General features: G+C 67.9%; 2 protein-coding genes across 6 annotated transcripts; one reads left to right on the top strand and one right to left on the bottom strand.

Moving 5' to 3' along the window:
• The first annotated feature begins 33 nt into the window (after window positions 1-33).
• FOXH1 (forkhead box H1) lies at window positions 34-4,255 on the top strand. The gene is made up of 3 exons (XM_058276199.1): window positions 34-2,291; window positions 2,781-2,885; window positions 2,980-4,255. Exons 1-3 carry the CDS (start codon window positions 2,118-2,120, stop codon window positions 3,790-3,792), a joined length of 1,092 nt encoding a protein of 363 aa, XP_058132182.1. The 5' UTR covers window positions 34-2,117; the 3' UTR covers window positions 3,793-4,255.
• Window positions 3,900-10,801, bottom strand: KIFC2 (kinesin family member C2). 5 transcript variants are annotated; one of them, XM_058276197.2, is made up of 18 exons: window positions 10,537-10,793; window positions 10,234-10,315; window positions 9,908-10,068; window positions 9,555-9,693; window positions 9,253-9,395; window positions 9,104-9,169; window positions 8,892-9,020; window positions 8,567-8,644; window positions 8,337-8,400; window positions 8,149-8,258; window positions 7,808-7,916; window positions 7,565-7,722; window positions 6,043-6,147; window positions 5,833-5,954; window positions 5,617-5,740; window positions 5,386-5,515; window positions 5,038-5,294; window positions 3,900-4,836 (listed from the first exon to the last, which is right to left on the bottom strand). In XM_058276197.2, the coding sequence occupies exons 1-18, from the start codon at window positions 10,633-10,635 to the stop codon at window positions 4,561-4,563; spliced, it is 2,352 nt and encodes a 783-aa protein (XP_058132180.1). In that variant the 5' UTR covers window positions 10,636-10,793; the 3' UTR covers window positions 3,900-4,560. The 5 variants fall into 5 exon arrangements, with proteins under 5 accessions (XP_058132180.1, XP_012385927.1, XP_004472093.1 ...); XM_012530473.4 differs by having other exon boundaries at window positions 8,337-8,451; window positions 10,537-10,791; XM_004472036.5 differs by having other exon boundaries at window positions 8,337-8,451; window positions 10,234-10,424; window positions 10,537-10,729.
• Between the last annotated feature and the right edge of the window lie 410 nt (window positions 10,802-11,211).

Genomic DNA, 11,211 nt, shown 5'->3' with positions numbered 1-11,211 from the left:
ACTTCCGGCCCGCTGGGCCGGGGCCGGAAGTGCGTCGCCGTGTGGGAGCCGGGGGCGGGGCAAGGCAGTGCAGCCCGCCCTGCGCTGGGGCAGGGGCGACCCGCGCGTCGCGGGGCCCGGGAGGGTGGTCTTCTGCCTATGCTGGCTCGGCAGGAGGGACAGGAGCTGCCAGGGCGAGGCGGAGGCGGCGTTGGTCCTCCGGGCGGCTGGAGAGGCTGTTGCAGCCTGGGCGAGGGATGGCGGGGCCAGGGCTCCCAAGCCTTGAACGCTGCACCGGGGAGCTGAGCTTAAAAACGGGGGCAGGGACGGGAAAAAGGGGGACCAGTGGAGCAGAAGAGTGCCATGAGCCCCGTCGGAGAGAAAGAGAAAGACCCCTCTGCTGATTGGGTGAGGCAGAGACCGATTAGGAGACCCAGTACTGGTCGCCATGAGACACAAGGACCCCTCGACGAGAACCCAGTGGTGGGCGGAGGTGGAGGCCTAGTGCAGTGCGGGGTCGCGGAGGGCACGGAGTCCAGGGCCTCCCACAGAGGCCCGGGGCTGGGCAGAAGCAGCGCGCTAACCCGCCGACATCTAGTCTCAGCCCCAGTGCACTCGTCCCTTCCCCCAACTTGTGCTGGACCCCATTGTAAGATGCAGGTTTTACACCCCTTAAGAATTGCACAAGAAAAGCTGAATTCTTGGAGTGGAGAGGTGTAGTGCCACCCTCCCACAGGCTCACCGCGGGTCTGAGGGCCCTGACATGGCCAGTGTCCTGAGCCTGACACCTGCTTGGGCAGACTTGCCAGGTGGGGCTGGGGTTTGTCCGGCAGGGTACGGGGCACAGGCCTGGACTGACTCCAGGGGCAGAGCCGAAGGTCAGATAGCCAGAGGAGAAGATGAGGAGCAAGAGTCAGAACTAGGAGGACCGGCAGGCCTCCGAGCAGCAACCAGAGGAGTCTTTCTAGAACCCTTCTCTGGGCAAATCCTGTGGCAATTAAAGCGCCTCAGAGGCCCCAGCCAGGCCTGAACAGGGATGCTGACCCCTCGGGCTTCCCCAAACCATCAAGCCCCCGCTCCTTCCCCTAGAGCCCCGTCCCCCTCCAGCCTGGCCCCATCCCCCTGGGAAGCCTTTCTCTCCTTCCAAGACACTCCCATACTGCACACCTTCCAGGCTCTTCCAGGCAGGGCCCAGACCCCTGGGGCGTACGCTCAAGGCCTGGCCCTGGGGTGCCCAATAAACCCCAGCAGCAAGGACGCCCTTCTCCTCCACCCCTACCTACTGGGGGCGTTGCCCCCTCCCCAAGAGTGCCACCCGCTGACTAATGGCACCCTCCCCAGGGACGGCCTCCAGAGCAACCACCCCGAGGACTGGGAGGGGGCAAGTGCTGCCCAGTGAAGCCCTGAGGGCCAAGGCCAGCCCAGCTCACCCAGGGCCCAGGGAGGATGCCTACATACAAAGAAGGACCTCCAGCTCTCCAGAGCCATTCCCGCAGGGGAGCCTGCCCTCAGGCAAAGCACTGCTCAGCTCAGGTCCTCTCTTGTTCCTGGGAGGGTGTTCCTGAGTGGAGGCTTCAAGGCCATTTCCTCCAGGAAGCCCTTCCGGATCACCTCTCGGGGGTGTCTGGAGCTGTCTGGTCCTGCCCGCTGCTCAGCCTTGAGCTCCAAGCAAGCCTTTCACGCACTGAGGAAAGGGGGTCCTGCCCCTGGGCTAATCGCTCCCCCATCTGTTAAATGGGAGCAGGAGACCACAGCCCATGGGGGGAGAATGAAGGAGGCAGCGGTTGTGTGCCCCTTCAAAGGCTCCTCCTTCCAACTCACAGGGGGCTGCCTGGGCATCCAAAAGTAGCCCAGGGGAGGAGACTCAGGCCCCCAGTGGCCGGCCAGCAGCCACCCGCTGGAATCCTCCCTGCCCCTCCCTTTCAGATTAACTGAAACCTGCTAATTGTGGCAACCCTCCGCTCGCTCCCCTCCCCCACTCCCAGCCTTCCTCCATTCCCCTCCCCCTTCCATCCGAATGATAAAGGGTCCGCCCGCCCCACCCCACCGGCCCGGCCGGCCCTGCCTCGCAGCAGAGTCCCACTGCAGTGTGCCCAGCACCGGGCCAGGCCCCTGCCCACACAGCCTGCCTCCCCTGCATGGGGCCCTGCAGCAACCCGGGCCGGGGTCTCCTGGGGGCGGAGTCGCCCTCCCAGCCCCCCAAGAAGAGGAAGAAGAGGTACCTGCGGCATGACAAGCCCCCCTACACCTACTTGGCCATGATCGCCTTGGTGATCCAGGCCGCACCCTCCCGCCGGTTGAAGCTGGCCCAGGTGAGAAGACCCTCGCCCTCCCTCACGCCCGTGGTTAGGCCTTTCCAGAACCCCCCACTTACGCCCACCGTGGGGCTCCTCCTCCCCTGACCCCTTCCCCACCTACTCCCAGGGTCAGGCCCCGGGCCCCCACCCCCGCTTGGTCCCTCCCAGCCAGGTCACCGCCCGGGCGAGCCCGCAGAGCCGAGGGGCTCAGGTGGGACCCCCTCCCCAGGGCGCAGATGGGTTGTAGGACTTGGTGGTGTGGGGTGCCGGCTCAATGCGCAGAGCCGAGGGGCTCAGGCGGGACCCCTCCCCGGGGCACGGATGGGTTGTAGGACTTGGTGGTGTGGGGTGCGGGCTCACTCGCAGAGCCGAGGGGCTCAGGCAGTGCAAAACGGGTTGTAGGACTTGGTGGTGTGGGGTGTTTCGGCGGGCCGGTGGTGGAGAGGGGGAGTGCTGTGCACTCCCGCCCCGGCCTCAGGCGTTGCTGCCCGCCTGTGCTTTCAGATCATCCGCCAGGTCCAGGCTGCCTTCCCCTTCTTCCGAGACGACTACGAGGGCTGGAAGGACTCCATCCGCCACAACCTCTCCTCCAACCCCTGCTTCCGCAAGGTGGGGCGGTGGGGGCCGGGGCGGGGGCGGGGCGGGCGCGGAGGGCCCGAGCACCTGGGGCCGGGCAGCCCACCCAAGCCTGCCCCCCCACCAGGTGCCCAAGGACCCTGCGAAGCCCCAGGCCAAGGGCAACTTCTGGGCAGTCGACGTGAGCCTGATCCCGGCAGAGGCGCTGCGGCTGCAGAACACGGCGCTGTGCCGGCGCTGGCAGAGCAAGGGCCAGCGCGGCGCCTTCGCCAAGGACCTGGGCCCCTACGTGCTGCACGGCCAGCCTTACCGGCCACCCAGCCCTCCGCCTGCGCCCAGCGAGGATTTCAGCCTCAAGTCCCTGCTTGGGGAACCCGGGGAGGGGGCACCCTGGCCCCGGCTGCTACCACAGAGGAGTCCAGTGCCAGCCCCCGCTCTGGAGGAAGCAGGGCCCACCCCACCCCTGCCCTCCTCTGAGAGGCCCCTGTGGCCCCTCTGCCCGCTCCAGGGGCCCAGAGGAGGAGAGGGGCAGACGTCCCAATGGGGAAACACAGGACCCCCGCCCCTCTCGCTGGAACCCAGGGCCTGGCCCCTGCAATTACTACAGGGCTCCCCAGAGCCTGTGGCATTGTCTGGCGGGGGGCACGGGGCCCCACTTTGGGGGCAGCTGCCCACCTCCTACTTGCCCATCTACACTCCCAATGTGGTAATGCCCTTGGCCCCACTCCCCGCCTCCTCCTGCCCCCAGTGCCCACCCACCACCAGCAGGTCCTTCTGGGGGGTGTCCCCCGAAACCCATGGGCCCCCAGGACTGCTCTGGGACCTAGACACCCTCTTCCAGGGTGTGCCGCCCAACAAGAGCATCTACGATGTGTGGGTCAGCCGCCCCCGGGACCCAGTCCCGGCCCCAGGCTGGCTGCTCTCCTGGTACAGCCTGTGAGGCTGCCTGGGCAGGGGCTGCTTTCCCTCCGGGCCCATCCCAGCCACATGGGCCCCAGGGAGACCAAGGCGGGGAGCGGAGAGTATCTGCAGCCAAAGCAGCCGAGCTCAGAGTCCAAAATGTTTATTGGAATACCCTCCCCCTCCAAGGGCCAGGGCTCAGCTGAGTGCAAACCTGGCCCTCAGGCCACCCCCACCCCAAAAGGCAAGGCTGAGGGGCGGGTCCCATCTTCTCAGGCTTCTGTCCATCCATCCATCCATCCATCACCATCTGTCACCTCCCTTCCCTGGCTCCAGGCTGGGGGAGGGAGAGCCCAGTGGGGGCTCCAGCCTAGAGTCCTGCCCTCCCTCAACTGGCTGGAAGGAGGTAGCACCTTTTGGGGAAATGGGGATAGGGAATGCAGAATGGACCCTGCGAGGTCTGGTGGTGGTGGTGGGAAGATAATAAAGGGACTTAGACCATCTTAACGTGAAGTCTGATTTTGGGGCAGGGGTGTTGACTTGGGTCTGTCTTCTGGGGCCCTGGGATCCCCTGCTGTGTGTGGCGATAACAGCAAATGGCGATAAGGTAGAAGATGAGGACCAGGGGCCGAGTTGGGGGGCGGGAGGGAGCGATCGCTTCCCAGGGCCTAACACTCCTCACGGGTGGGGGTGGACTCTGGGAGTTTGGGGGCAGTGGGCCCCCAGAGGTCAAAGACGTTGTACCCTAGGAGATGGGTATGGGGACATCACTGCAGCCTCTGCCGGCAGAGGCGCAACTCCAGACCCCCTACGCAGGGCCGCTGGCAGGACTAGGGGGAGAGCCCTCGGCGGGCGCTAGGGCCAGACAAGAGCCACTGCTGGGACCCGGGCTTGGAGGGCTGCCGGGGGACGGCGTGGGAGTACAGGGTGTCCCGGAGAGTGGGCTGTCGGTGCTAAGGGAGGAGGGCGTGGCGGAGCGCGGGCCCCTGCGGCGTCGGGCAGGGCCCAGTGCCACTTGGCCCACTCGCTCCGCGAACTTGAGCGAGCAGACGGTCTCCCCGAGATCCTCCGGCCGCGTGGAGATCTGCGAGGAGGCGGTGCTGGTGAGCGTGCCCCTGAGTGGGCGGTGCCTGGCATGCAAACAGCTCCGCCCACCACGCCCCCGGGTGGGCGGTGCCTGGCGTGCAAATGCACCTCCCGCGTCCGCTGGCCCCGCCCCAGACCGCCAGCCACGCCCCCGGTGGGCGGTGCCCGGTATGCAAACAGCACCTCCCGCCCCGCCCACCTGCAGCAGCAGCACGGCGGTGGCGCCGGGGCCCAGCGCGGGCTGCAGCAGGCGCGTGAGCTGCGAGTCCCGGAAGGGCACGTGGGGCCGGCGGGCCCGCAGCGCGGCCATCACGCCTCCCAGCGCCAGCAGCGAGCGGTTGATGGTGCGGGCCTCCCGCTGTCGCCGAGCCGCGTCCCTGGCTCCGCAGGGCGCACCGGCCGCCCCTGCCTTCCAGGCGCGCTCGGATCCGGCCAGGTCCACCAAGTGCAGCGTGCCTGCAAGGGGCGAGCGAAACCCGACACGGAGGGAGGCGGGGCCCGGGCTCGCCGCGGTCCCTCGGCAGGGCTCCGGCGCGGGCAGTGGTACCTGCGGTGCCCTGCCCATGCGGTGGGGACGCCGCGCGCAACGTCAGCGTGACCAGGGCGTGGGAGCGGGAGCTGCGCTGGTTCATGGCTGTGGCTGCCGTGGCCCGGTTACCCCTCCCCAGGCTCAGCATCTGGAGGGTGGAGAGGCAGGCTGGCCGGTGCAGGGTCCCCGCCCCGGGCTGGAGGTCAAGGAAGGGCCCTCGGAAGAGGCCCGCCCACTCGGCAGCCTTACCTGGTGCAGCGCGTCCAGGTTGGGCACGTCCCAGTGGGTGAGGCCGGCCACTTGGACGCCCCCCTGGCCTGCCGGGCCCTGCCTCACGGCCAGGCGCTCGGGAGGCCCTGGGGCCAGGAGGTCCCTGGGAGAAGCAAGGGGGGGTTGTTCTGGACTCTCAGGGGCGCTGGAGGGGCCTTGGGCCTGGGGCAGGGAGGAGGCAGCCTCTGGCCCCACCTGACAGCCTCGTTGTAGACCTCCACCATGCTGAGGGTCACACGGTGCTGCCCTCTGGCCCCAATCTCCCGGAACAGCGACTGCAGGGCCCTCGGAGCTATGCCAGGGTCCTCGGGTGGGCCCTGGGGTGGGGGCGGGGGCCACATTCGGGCTCAGCTCCAGGAGCCGCCCGAGCACCCGCTGTCCCCTCCATGAGTGGCTGCACCCCACCTCCATGCTGTAGGTCTTCCCGGTCCCCGTCTGACCATAGGTGAAAATGCAGACGCTGTAGCCACGGAGGCAGGACAGAACGGCAGGCTCCAGCTGCCCGAAGACCTGGGGGCCAGGGGAGGGGCGTCCTGAGCTGACAAGGAGCCCCCGCTCAGGTCAGGGTGGAGTGGGAGAGTCCTGAGCATGCTCGGGCGGTGGGCGTGAGAGCAGAGCTTACTTCTGCTAGGACCCAGACACGAGGGGATCTGCTGGAGGATGTTCCCCAGCAGAGAAGAGTCACCCTGGAGAAGGACCATCTGCCATCCAGACAGAAAGGGGCGGGACAGAAAAGGGAGCAGCCCTCGAGGCCCGTGAGGCAGTGGTCCAGAGCCCAGGTGCCCGGGCCCAGAGCCCAGCATGCCTGCACGGCAGGGACTGGAAGCCTCCAGTAGCCTAGAGCACACATAATGAGCCATGGCCCCTGGGGGAGGCAAAGTGGGCCCTGGGGGAGAGGGAGCTTCTGTCCTGTTGGCTGCTGGAAGGTGGCTGGCAGCTTGGTGGGCTCCCTGGCTTTGCAAAACCACCAAGAGTAGGATCACTGGGGTGAGGGGCTGTTGCCCCATCCCCAAGACTGGGAACATGGATGGGGGCAGTGGGGAAGCTTGGTGACAAAGGAGTTCTGCTCTTGGGTTTGGTCAAGAGGACCCTGAGGGCAGTGAAGAATGGAAACCAGAGCTCTGGAGTGGGTAAGGCCCTGGGGAGAGGGGAAGGGAGTGTGGCCACCTGCTGCCCACTCATCCCACTGCCCTACAAAGCCCAAGGAATGCCAGCTGGCAAGAGTCCCGGCAGCTACGGGTAGCCGGGTCTGAGTCCTGCTGCTCTGCCTACCTAAGGGCCCTCCCTCAGCCGTAGCTCCGGGAAGCCCAAGGGCTGTGCACACACAGCGTGCATAAGGCACGCTGGTGGGGGTGAGAACTCGGGGAAAGTCCCTGCCTTCCCACTTCAGTTTGGCAGTAGACAATGGGAGCTGAAGCTCAAATCTCGCCTGCTCACACGCCCATGCCCACCCCAGCCACGAGGCTGCTGGGCTCGCCAGGGGTGCCCACCCTCACAGCTAGACATGGACCCAGTGCAGCACAGCCAAGGAGAGACCAAGGCAGCGCCTGTGGGGTCAGAGCACTGTCCCCAGCCACGCTCCGTGTAAGCAGTAACCATCATCATGGGCAGGTGTGCCGTGGTATATTTCCTGGTAAAAGGAGCTGTTTTTGCAGTTGTTGTTCTTCCTATCTAAACCAAGAGAATTGTTTTCTTCCTATCTAAACCAAGAGCTTGGGTGGGGCGGGGGAGGTGCAGAGAGGGAAAACCCCGGAGGGAAGGTGCCCGGCTAGGCTGCTGCTTCCCAGACCCGCAGGCTCCAGCCGCAGCCGCCCTCCTTCCAGGGTGGACAGAGGGCAAAGAACGCGAAGCTGGAGTCTGCTCTGTCCCCTGGGGAACTCTGGTAGGGGGAAGGATCTGGCAGCCACAAGGTCGGGTGGGGTGTCACCTCCTCCTGGCTGGCATCCGGAGGGAACACCCAGTCTAGGTGGAAGCGGCGCTGGCGCCCTCGGTAGCAGGTGGTGACAACGCCGCCTGGGCCCGGCTCTGTGGCCACCAGGCTGGAGGGATGCCCAGGCCTCAGACGACACAGCACGCGGATGTTGCCTGGGGGCGGAGGGGAGGTGGGCCGGAGTAGGCCCAGGCTCTCGGGCTCCCCTCCCCGCGGCCTGCCCTCCCCAAGCCGCCCTACCCTTGGGTTCCAGCAGCCGCCTCTGATATCCCACGGGAGGGCTCTGCTGCTCCTCAGAGAGCCGAGCCCCAGCTCCTTCAGCTGACAGCGCCCCCAGGGCCCAGGATACCTGGGAGAACAGGTGGGGGGCAGGAGGGGACCTGGGGTCAGGGAGAGGAGTGCTGTGGGTAACACCACCGAGCAGCGTAGACCTGCTGTGGAGATCCACAGCTGTCGGAAGGAAACCGACCGGCTAGAGCGGGGTCAGCCCATGGCTGCTCCATTAGCACATGCAACCACCAAGATCTGGGCATGAAACGGGCCGGCCTGGAGAAGGAGCGCTGGGAGGGAGGGGGGCTGACCTGTCCCCGGGCCTCGCTCAGCGAGCCCTGGCAGCTCTGGGTAAAGGTGCTGACCAGCCCTCGGAGGTCCCCGCAGCCCTGACGCAGGCTGGCCATGCGCGCCCGAAGTCCTGGTGGGAAGGCTGTTGGGAGGGCGGGCGCACACCCCACGGCCTTCCACGGGCCCCCTCCCCGTCCTGAGCCCTTACCTGCCAGCTGTCCAAGCATCTGCTGCAGCTCCCGCCTGCAGTTCTGCTCTGTGTCTTGCTGGAGCTGCTGGAGGGCCCCCCGAAGGCCCTGCAGCTGCACCTCCTGGACCCCCAGCTGCCCCACCAGACCACACCCCTGTCACTGAGGGAACAGGCACTCAGCAGGCCCCACCTCGGCCTTCCCTCTGCAGGGTCCAGTCCTCTGGGGGCCCCAGGGGCCCCATGCCCACCTGGACGCGGAGGGCTTCCGTGGTGTCCTGAGCCTCCTGCAGCTGGTTCTGGAGCACCACCAGGGCGTCTGCTTCCTCCTGGGGAACCAGGTGGGAACTCAGAGAGGGACAGCAGCCGCCCCCTTGCGCAGGTGGGAAGGCCAAGTCCAGAGGAGAGGGCAGACCCCAGGCTGGGGACCCCCCCTTTGCTCTCCTGGGGTCAGTCTCATGGTGGTCTGTCCCATGAGCTCAGCCTACCTGCTGGGCTGCTCAGTGCAAGTGACTCTGAGGAGCACGTTTGTGGACAGCCCTAGCTGCGGGGCGAGGCCACCAGGGAGCAGGGTACCTGAGGGGCCCCCAGGGAGGGGCCGGGTGCCCAGTGCAGCAGGAGCTCCCGCATTAGGCTCAGGCTCTGTTTCAGGGCCTCGTTCTCCAAGGTTAGGTGCTGAACCCTCTTCTCTGAGTCAGTCGCCCCCTGTGGGAGGGAAGCCCCCAGGACGCTCCTGAGAGCCCAGCCCCCCTGGGGCGCCCCTCCCCACTTCCTGCCAGCAGCCTCACCGCTCCCAGGCGCAGCCGGCTCATCTCCTCCTCTTGCTGCTCCAGCTGCTGCTTCAGCTCTTCCAACTGGGAAGGAGTGAGGGAAGGGCCAGGGCGGAGCGCCTCCTTCTGGCCCCCCACCCCACGTCCTGCCCACTCGGGGCGCTCACCTGTCCGAGGATGAGCTGCTCCAGCCGCTGCCAAGCCCTCTGTTCCTCCAACTCAGAGAGTGGCTGCCCCTGGGTCGCACCTCTGGGTGCCTCCCCCAGGGCTGGGGCAGGATGGGAAGGGCCTTCTTCTTGGGGTGGGGGCCCTGAGGTGGGGTGGACCCAACTAAGACGGGGGAGGCCTCTGGCCCGGAGAAGGACCACCTCAGGAACATGGCTGGGCTTGGGACCAAAGACCCCAGGCCACCCAGCTCTCGGGCCTCGCTCCCCCCACGGGACCCCTTCTCGGCTCTACCCCTACACACCATGTCGAGTCGGGGTCTGCACTCCCGAGGCTGACTGGGTCCCCTGTAGCAGGGCCTGCCTCCCCCTGGGGCCCCGATTCCATGCCAGGAGGGCCAGGAGCTGACTGGTCACTGTCAGGAGTGGGGGTACCTCGGCAGGCTGTGAGGAAAAGAATCGGGGTGGGGGTCAGGTCAGTGAGAGCTTCAAGGGCTGGAGAGGGAGAATGGGATGCTGCAGACAAGTTTGGAATGCGTTCACAGTAGAAGAGGGACTGAGGCTGTCTACCTGCAAAAGCAGGTGTTGCTCCTGGTGAAAATGGGGTGCAGGAGGCCCTTGGAGGTCCCAGAAGCTGAGAGGGGTCAGGGGAGCTCACCTTGCCCGCGTCTGGAGGAGGCCCATAGCTTTCTTCCGCCCCCAGCTGGACAGAGAGGAACTCTGCAAGGCGCGTGAGAGCCTCTTCCAGGGAGACGGTGGCCTGGGGGCTCTCGTCGCCCCGTTCTGGCCCATCCTCAGACTCCGAGCAGCTTGTGGAGCCTGCGTTGGGACGGGGGCGGCATTCCTGGTGCTGGACGGTGGGTCGCCCAAAGGCACCTGCCGAGTCCTCCCTCCCCAGGGTCAGGGCCTCTCTCTTGCTCTCTCTCTCTCCCTCGCTCGCTTGCCCTCGGGGCTCCGCGCTCCCGAAGCACTGACAGCACCTACCGTCCAGGCCGCTCAGCTCGGTCCCCGGGTCCGGCGTGGGCTGGTCGGGGCGGCGGCGACCTCTGGGCTTGCAGCGGGCGCTCTGGGTGGGGGGAGGAGTAGGAGCCCTTGAGGAGGGGGCAAGCCGCCTGCGGGGCTCCCTCGGGGACGGGCCCAGAGGCGTTGGGGCCGAGGTCTCCGGCTTCCAACACCTGAACAGAGACGGGGTCCTTAGCACGGCCCCCACTCTCCGGCGTGCTGACGACGTGGGCAGCGCGGGACCCGACTCGCCGGGGCGGGGACGCAGCGACCGCCCCCGCTCACCTGGCCGGAGTCGCCGGGGTCGGCGGCCGCCGCTGCCTCGCCATCCCTGCGGAAGAGGCTGTAGAAGATGTAGATGAGCAGCGAGTAAAAGGCGTACATGGGGAGCGGGGCGGCAGAGCGCCCCCGCTTCGCGCCGCCCCGCGTCCCCGCGTCCCCGCGCCCCGGCCCCGCACCCGCCCGCCGCAGCGTCGGTGCGCATGCTCTGGCGGTCGCCCCCGCGGCGGAGGGGCGCCGGGCGAGGCGGGCGCTCGAGCAGGTGTCCCGGAGCCCCGCCCCCAGCACTACCTCGTGGAGATCCCCCTCCCCGCCCGCCAGCGCCCTCTGCCCGCAGGTGTCGGCCTCCCCGCGGGGACACGCCCCCGGCCCCGCCCCGGCCCCGCCCCCGGCCCCGCCTCTCGCAGGCCACTCGTCGCGGTGCCGAGCTCCCTCCTCCGAGTCCCGATCGCCTCCTGCAGAGCCTCGGGCCGCTCTAGCCTGCGCGGCGCTCGGTGGTGGCGCGCTCCGGGGCGAGCGGGGCCGGCGCGCGGGGCGGAGCCGCGGCCGCTGCGCACCCGGCCGGACGCCTGCCAGCGCCCGCGCCGCCGGTCCTTCCGGGCCGGGCCTCTCCTCCTCCCCGGGCGCAGGAACCAGGCCCAGGCCGCGCGTGGGCCCCAACACCTCCCACTTGACCCTTGA

Source organism: Dasypus novemcinctus, chromosome 14 (assembly GCF_030445035.2).
Source record: "Dasypus novemcinctus isolate mDasNov1 chromosome 14, mDasNov1.1.hap2, whole genome shotgun sequence".
Classification (NCBI taxonomy): domain Eukaryota; kingdom Metazoa; phylum Chordata; class Mammalia; order Cingulata; family Dasypodidae; genus Dasypus; species Dasypus novemcinctus.
The sequence above is the reverse complement of the archived record's forward strand: the minus strand, read 5'-3'. Positions and strand labels throughout refer to the sequence as shown.

What these genes read in the sequence shown, in the direction of transcription:
- FOXH1 (XM_058276199.1), top strand. Translation starts at nt 2,118, where the DNA reads ATGGGGCCCTGCAGCAACCCGGGCCGGGGTCTCCTGGGGGCGGAGTCG. An exon ending in GCCGGTTGAAGCTGGCCCAG is followed by an intron (nt 2,292 to 2,780) that starts GTGAGAAGACCC and finishes CTGTGCTTTCAG; the next exon opens with ATCATCCGCCAGGTCCAGGC. An exon ending in CCAACCCCTGCTTCCGCAAG is followed by an intron (nt 2,886 to 2,979) that starts GTGGGGCGGTGG and finishes CCCCCCCACCAG; the next exon opens with GTGCCCAAGGACCCTGCGAA.
- KIFC2 (XM_058276196.2), bottom strand. Translation starts at nt 10,635, where the DNA reads ATGTACGCCTTTTACTCGCTGCTCATCTACATCTTCTACAGCCTCTTC. An exon ending in GCCGGCTGCGCCTGGGAGCG is followed by an intron (nt 9,021 to 9,103) that starts GTGAGGCTGCTG and finishes TCCCTCCCACAG; the next exon opens with GGGGCGACTGACTCAGAGAA. An exon ending in CCTCCCTGGGGGCCCCTCAG is followed by an intron (nt 8,645 to 8,891) that starts GTACCCTGCTCC and finishes CTGGTTCCCCAG; the next exon opens with GAGGAAGCAGACGCCCTGGT.